Raw genomic sequence first — 7,219 nt, forward strand, 5'->3', positions numbered from 1 at the left:
ACTGAGATAAGCTTTTTACAAATCGTAAAATACAAACAATAAAATAAATGCTGATGGCATAAAAAGCAACACCCAGTGTCCCTATAGATAACACCCCTCCTCACCTTTCCAGGCTTCAATTCACAATAGATAATTCCATGCTTATGAATGTGGTATAAGCCAGTAACCAGCTCAACACCGAATTCTCTCACCACATCTTCTGGTAGAAATTCATCCTGAGCAATGAGAGATTCTAGAGAACCACCTGAAATACAAATAGTCATCAAGTGCATATAAAGAAGAGGTCACACAAGTAATGCCCAATTACATAAACTTCAAAAGATGTCAATCAAAAACCAATATCAGTAGATACTAAAAATATTTCTTGATATCTAATAGTTCCAAAATCTAAAATGTACAAAAAAAAAAAATTTCAATACTGTGACAAAATCTTAATTTTATCTGGAATAAAACTGACTGCATGACTTCAAAACTACTTCAATATTATTTTACAAAGGAAACAGAAAGGGAAAAAGAAATCTAGAAACTGTGTAACTTCACAGTGTAATAGTACTCCATGCTTTTATTAAAATTCCTTAACCAGATTCCTGCTGCACAAGTTAAAAGAATAAATAATACCAACAGCAGGCTATCAACTTCTGGGGACAATTGCTAAAACTAAGGCCAGGCCATTTTCCAATTAAACTATTTCCATAATACAGCCAACCACACCAGAAAAAAAGCAGCGAAACCAGCAACACAGAAATATTTTTCATCTGATAACAGAAACTATCTTTGAGACAAGTGAGAGAATCTTCCATATTTCAAAAGTCTTTTTCAAGTCCAAACAAAACTGAGAATAAATCCACATCTTACTCTAAGTAAGTTATCTCCAAGACACTCACCTTGCAGCAAACTATCAAACTGCAAGGTAAAACACGTGATAATTGTTCAACAATAAAAGGCTGCCTGTCTAATAACTTACATATGTACCCTGAAGTTAGACTAAGCAAGTAGACCAAAGCCTCTAAATGAGCCATTAAAATCACCTTTAATCAGTGAAAGAATGACCTGACTTTTTTTCTCAGAACTTGTAAGTTCTCTTCTTCAGTAATTTTTCAAATATAATTCTGGATAAATGAAAAGGCTGGGTGTAACATGGACTTTTACCATTAAACAAACTCCAAAATCTTAGCATGCATCACATGCACATTGGCTCTCTTTTCTTTGCTTTCCATATGGAGGAAAGCATGCTGTCAGAAGTTTAAAACATGTAGCTATCACAATTAAGGAAAGCTTGACAAGATTCCTTTAATGGATTGATAAGAACTTATCAAAACTAAGTGAATTTAATGCAGTTCTGGGTTCTCAGAGTTTCCAAATTATAATTTTAACAAGGAAATCAAAATACTTATACTGAATAGGGAAAAAAATTAAATCATTCTCTTTAGCTGCTGAATTGCTCTTTGAATAAAAATTAATTTTAATAATATTAAGTTATTAGAACTGCTTTGCTCCTTGATGTCTTTTAAAAGAGAATGCCAAAGCTGTCTGTCCTTAGAAAAGTTCTCAAGTAATTTTTACTGAGCTACCTTCTATATTCACAATTTGCTTTTATATTCCCTGATTTGCCTTCTCTCTTCAGCTCTTAAAAACCAGCAGTATATAACTCAACTTTTCAAAGAGACATACAGGTAAGCAGAGGAGAAGCACGATTTCAATTGATTTCTAAAAATCTTTCCAAGAGCAAAACCACTTTAATATATAAACAGGATTCTCAAGTTAATAATCAGAGAAGTACACTTTTTTTCAAAGATCTAAGCATTTGTTGTGGAGAAGCCCCAAGAAATGTCTTATAAATACTCATTCTATAAATGTTTACCTTTGAGCATATCTTACCTGTGCATAATTCCACTACAAGCCAGAGATGGTTGCTTGTTTCATACCATTCATAAAATGCCATTATATTCTTATGTGTGAGTCCCTGAGTCAGACGAACCTAGGGTGACATTTTTAACAGACTTCAGTGGGGGAAAGACATAAATGTATGTATATGGACTTGAGGCATGGAAACAATACAATACAATCTACTCTAGATTAGCAACTTGTTCTCTTGCCTTTTCTAGTGCACTAACATTGTTTTTCAAATATTTTAGTGTTACATGTATGTTGAGAAAAGATAACTTTCCTCACAAGACCTTCCCTAACTCACATGTTTTTAAAATACAGGAAAAAACCTAGTAAGTTCCCAACTCAAAATTATAAATATTATTTAACTTTCCTGCACCACTAAATAATAAACTGGAAATGAGAATTTGGAGTCAAATTTACACTCCCACTTTTTTTTTTTTTTTTCAATAAGAATACAAATGAGAGATAATACAGCAAGAAGAAGTGAAACGAAGCTTTACCATAATTTTTAATCTTATCAGGCAAAGAAAACCATTCAAGAGACCCCGAAATCTGTACTTCTGTAACAGCTAGATGGCCTAATCTCTACAGAAGTCTGTTTCTTGCTAGAGTGGTATGTAAAGTATCCCCAAGAGATTTGTAAGGCCAATACAGTCCTAACAAAAAAAACGTTCCCAAGAAATGATATTTGAAACAATGAGAGGGAATATGAAACTGCATCCGTTTTGCATGGCAAGGTTTCAGTATCACAAGGTTTCATTATCCAGGTAGGGAGGTCTACAGGACTGTGAGAAGCTTCTGTGAGAAACTGCTGGAAGCTTCCCCTGTGTCTGACAAAGTCAATCTCAGCCAGCTCCAAGACAGACCCACTGCCGGCCAATGCCAACCCATCAGTGATGGTGGCAGTATTTCCAGAATAACATTTAAAAAGGCGGAAAAACACTCTTGTGTAACAGCAGCAGGGGAGAGAAGTGAGAATGTGTGACAGAAACAACCCTGCATGCACCAAGGTCAGAGCAGAACAAGGGGCAAAAGGTGCTCCAGGAGCTGGAGCAGAGACTCCCCTGCAGCCCCTGGTGAAGGCGAGCAAGGCAAAGCTGTCCCTCTGCAGCCCATGGAGGTCCATGGCAGAGCACAGATCCACCTGCAGCCCTTGGAGGGCCACACTGTAGAGAAGGTGGAAACCTGAGGGAGGCTGCAACTCTCTCAGAAGTCTGCGCTGGAGCAGGCTCCTGGCAGGATCTGCAGAGCCATGGAGAGAGGAGCCCATGCTGGTTGCTAGCAGGATGTGTAACACTGTGGGAACTCACACTGCAACAGCCTGTTCCTGAGGGACTGCACCCCGTGGAGAGGACCTACGTCGGAGCAGTGCATGAAGAACTGCAGGCTGTGGGAAGGACCAACACTGAAGAAGGCTGTGGAGGACTGTCTCCCATGGGAGGGACCCCATGCTGGAGCAGGGGAAGAGCATGAGGAGAAAGGAGCAACAGAGATAGCATCTGATGAACTGACCCCACTCCCTACCTCCCTGCATCTCTGGCAAGGGAGGAGAGAGAGAAAATTGGGAGTAAAGCTAAACCCAGCAAAAAGGAGGGGTGGGAGAAAGGTGTTTTAAGATTTGGTTTTATTTACCATTATCCTACTCTGGCAATACATTCAATTACTTTCCCTAAATTAAGTTTGTTTTGCCTGGGAAGGCAAGTGGAGAGTGATCTCTCCCTACTCTTATCTTGACCCATTCATTGTATTTTCTGACTCCTGTCCAGTTGAAGAAGGGAGTGATAGAGCAGATTTGGCAGGAGCCTGGCACCCAGCCAAGGTTAACCCACTACAGAAACAAAATGTACCTACTGGAAAAAATAAAATATTTGAACTGTATAACTGTATCAGTTTCCTTTCTAGACAGTATCATATTTAAAGCTTTGCCAAGGTTTTACAAACCAGAATTGATTCATCTTAAATTATATCATTTCATCCAAAATAATTTCTCCTTGCTAAGCAAGAAATTGATTGCTTACTGGAAGTTACTGTTACCACTGGATTTACACAACTAATAACAAAATAAAGCAAACCACCACATGTAACTATATTTACAAGTTCACTAACGCATCACAGAAACAGTAAGACTGTAAACATGTGTTTATGCATGCAATCTAAAAGACAATAAAATCATACGAAGAAATACACACATTAAAAAAAAGACTGTATTTAAAGAATAAGAATTTGAAATCTCGAGAAGCTGGTCTAAATGTGACAAACTCCATCTTGAAGAAGAACATGACACTTTCTATAACTTGTGCAACTGGAATTTGTAGGCTGTATTTTTTTCCCAGATTAAGCAGGAAAAGAAATTTCATTACTTACCCAGTTTGCTATTCCAACTCTATTGCATTTATCACTGCAAATAATGGCAACAAAATTAATTGTCCCTTTTCTTCTTCCTTTATAAACAACTGTCGTATTTCCTCTTCCAATCTCCTCATACAAAACAAAGTTCTCCATGCTTTAGGATGCTTCACAGGCTACACACTGGAAGCACGGCATTAATCTCATAAACAAATAAACCTAAAGAAAGAAGGAGAAAGGGGAAGCCTTCAAATGTAATGGCCATTCACGTATAGTAGTGACCCTCCCCATTACCATGAATAGGGATTTCATACTTTCAGAAAGACTGAATATAATTGCTTTGCAAAAGGCCTCCTCTCAGGGAATGTGATCAAAATTTTGAAAAGGTGAATTTTACACTTCCAAAGATCTTATTCAAAAAGTAATAGACTGGCTAGTAGATACAAATTCTAAATAGTATTATCTGTAAAAATGCAACAGGCTACAGTGAAAAGAGAATAGTCTCTGATTCTCAAGAGTAATGGCTATGCCGTTATTCCAGCACACAAACAAATGGAGCATAGAATCATAAAATCATAGAATGGCTTGGGTTGGAATGGATCTTAAAGATCATTTCATTCCAACACCCCTGCTGTGGGCAGGAACACATAGCACCAGAACACTGTACTCAAATGTCCTGTTCAATCAGGCCTTGAACACTGCCAGAGATGGGACACCCACAGCTTCTTTGACACACGAAACAGACTTTCAACAGATGGATTTTGAGATAAAATAAAAAAAAATCAATTAAAGTGATACAAAAGGTGAAAAGATGAGGTAAGAGGGCCGTCAGGGGAGCCTCCCACGCCACCACCTGTAACAAAGCAGGAGTGAACCCGCACAAAAGCACCCAAAGCGGCAGCCTTCAGGCACCGAGGGACACGATTTGCTGTGGGCTGCATACAGGACCAGCACACCAAGGAGACGTGGTTCCCTCTCTTTACGAGGGAATGGCCAAACCACTCCGAGCGGAGCAGCCCGTACACGACCCGCGATCTCCTGCGCTCCCAGCACCGCCGGGGTCGGTCAGGCCTGAGGCGCTGCACGGCGGCCCCGGAGACACAGCCGCCTCCCGACCCACCTGCAGCACAGGGGAGGGGGCCGCGGGGTCTCAGGAGCGCTCCAGCCGCGGCTTCCAGCCCCGCCCTAGGTCCGCTCCCGCATTCGGACCGAGGGACAGCGGCGGAGGGAACGAGAGGGCGGTGAGGGATGGGGTGTGGGGGGCGGTGAGGGATCGGACGGGGCGGTGAGGGGTGGGAGGGGGCCGTGAGGGGCCGCTGGGCGCGCGCGCTCCGCCGGGTAACGGCCGCGAACGTGCGCGGGAAAGGGGGAAAGGTACGAGAGCCGTACCTGGGTGCGGGATAGAGCCGGCGGGAAAGGGGGAAAGGTACGAGAGCCGTACCTGGGTGCGGGATGGAGCCGGCGGGAAAGGGGGAAAGGTACGAGAGCCGTACCTGGGTGCGGGATGGAGCCGGCGGGAAAGGGGGAAAGGTACGAGAGCCGTACCTGGGTGCGGGGATGGAGCCGGCGGGAAAGGGGGAAAGGTACGAGAGCCGTACCTGGGTGCGGGGATGGAGCCGGCGGCAAAGGAGGAAAGGTACGAGAGCCGTACCTGGGTGCGGGATGGAGCCGGCGGGAAAGGGGGAAAGGTACGAGAGCCGTACCTGGGTGCGGGATGGAGCCGGCGGGAAAGGGGGAAAGGTACGAGAGCCGTACCTGGGTGCGGGATGGAGCCGGCGGGAAAGGGCGAAAGGTACGAGAGCCGTACCGGTGTGCGGGGCATGCAACCGCTGGGAAAGGACGGGAACGACAGCCGTACCTGGGTGCGGGGATGGACCCAGCGGGAAAGGAGGAGAGGAACGACAGTCGCACCTGCGCCGGGGATGGACCCAGCGGGAAAGGAGGAGAGGAACGACAGCCGTACCTGCGCCGGTGATGGACCCGGCGGGAAAGGATGGGAACGACAGCCGTATATGTGTGCAGGGGATGCACCCGGCGGGAAAGGATGGGAACGACAGCCGTAGTGCGGCGCGGGATGGATCACCGCCACGCCGCCGCCATCAACCGAAACGGCGGAGCCCCGCCCCCGGGACGGAGTCTCCCATGCCCCGGTGGCAGTGTCCGGACGGGACACTGGTCCCTGCGCGTCACAAAATACAGCTAAGAGAGAAAGACACCAGCTCATCAGGCAGGGTGACTCCGGGGACTGGAGCGTTTTGCTGTCCTTTATTCCAGCTGGAACGCACCGCCAGATCCCACCGGGCTGCGTCCCCGCACCCCCCGCACGCTACTCAGATGGTCGCCACCGCAGCCCCGTTTCCAGGAGACGGCGCCGGACGCCGGAAGCGGAGTGGAGCCCCATTGGGCTCAGGGGCGCCTACGTCAGGGCGGGACCACCGGGCGGCGAGCCGGGAGGGTGGGGGGCAGTTCCCGGATGTTGGTGTGGGGAGCAGCGGGGGCTGGCGTGTCCGTCGGGAAAGGTCGGGTGCCGCCGGCAGCCTGTGTTGGTGGGGCTGCTCTGTGCAACCCCCGCAGTCAAAGCGGCGGGTAGCGTCCTCAGCCCTGCCGTGGCCTTCTGCAGGAGCCTAGTTGATGGACACTTTTCTTGTGACAAAATTTAACCCTTGAAACAAGCGTTTTCTATGTTTAACAACAGCGTGGAGTTTTCACTTGTTTTTTCATTCTATGGGGATCTGGGTTTGTTTTTTTTTATTTTGGTTTTTTTTTATTATTTTTTAAATTTTTCTCTTCTGTTTGTTTTTTTTGTTTTTTTGGTTTTTTTTAAGATCCTTGAAAAATCCCTTTTCTTTTGGGCTACATCTGGAACTGTGGTTACAGGTCAAGGGCCTTCAAACTGAAAGGTAGTAGATTTGGGTTAGATATATTAGGCAAAAAAATCTTTGCTGTGAGGGTGGTGAGGCGCTGTCGCATGTTGCCCAAAGAA

At 45.2% G+C, this 7,219-nt stretch overlaps 1 protein-coding gene across 1 annotated transcript in view; it reads right to left on the reverse strand.

The window, feature by feature from the left end:
- Nucleotides 1-4,392, reverse strand: part of ULK4 (unc-51 like kinase 4) — a gene marked incomplete at its 5' end in the record, with an annotated part of 208,993 nt that extends 204,601 nt beyond the window's left edge. The window contains 3 exons of the mRNA XM_084202800.1: nucleotides 105-244; nucleotides 1,879-1,978; nucleotides 4,255-4,392. Of these exons, the coding sequence (XP_084058926.1) occupies nucleotides 105-244; nucleotides 1,879-1,978; nucleotides 4,255-4,392 (378 nt within the window). The remainder of the gene's footprint in view (nucleotides 1-104; nucleotides 245-1,878; nucleotides 1,979-4,254) is intronic.
- Nucleotides 4,393-7,219: the final 2,827 nt, after the last annotated feature.

The sequence above is a fragment of the Fringilla coelebs genome (genome assembly GCF_963513975.1).
Source record: "Fringilla coelebs genome assembly, chromosome: 1".
In the NCBI taxonomy this organism is placed as follows: domain Eukaryota; kingdom Metazoa; phylum Chordata; class Aves; order Passeriformes; family Fringillidae; genus Fringilla; species Fringilla coelebs.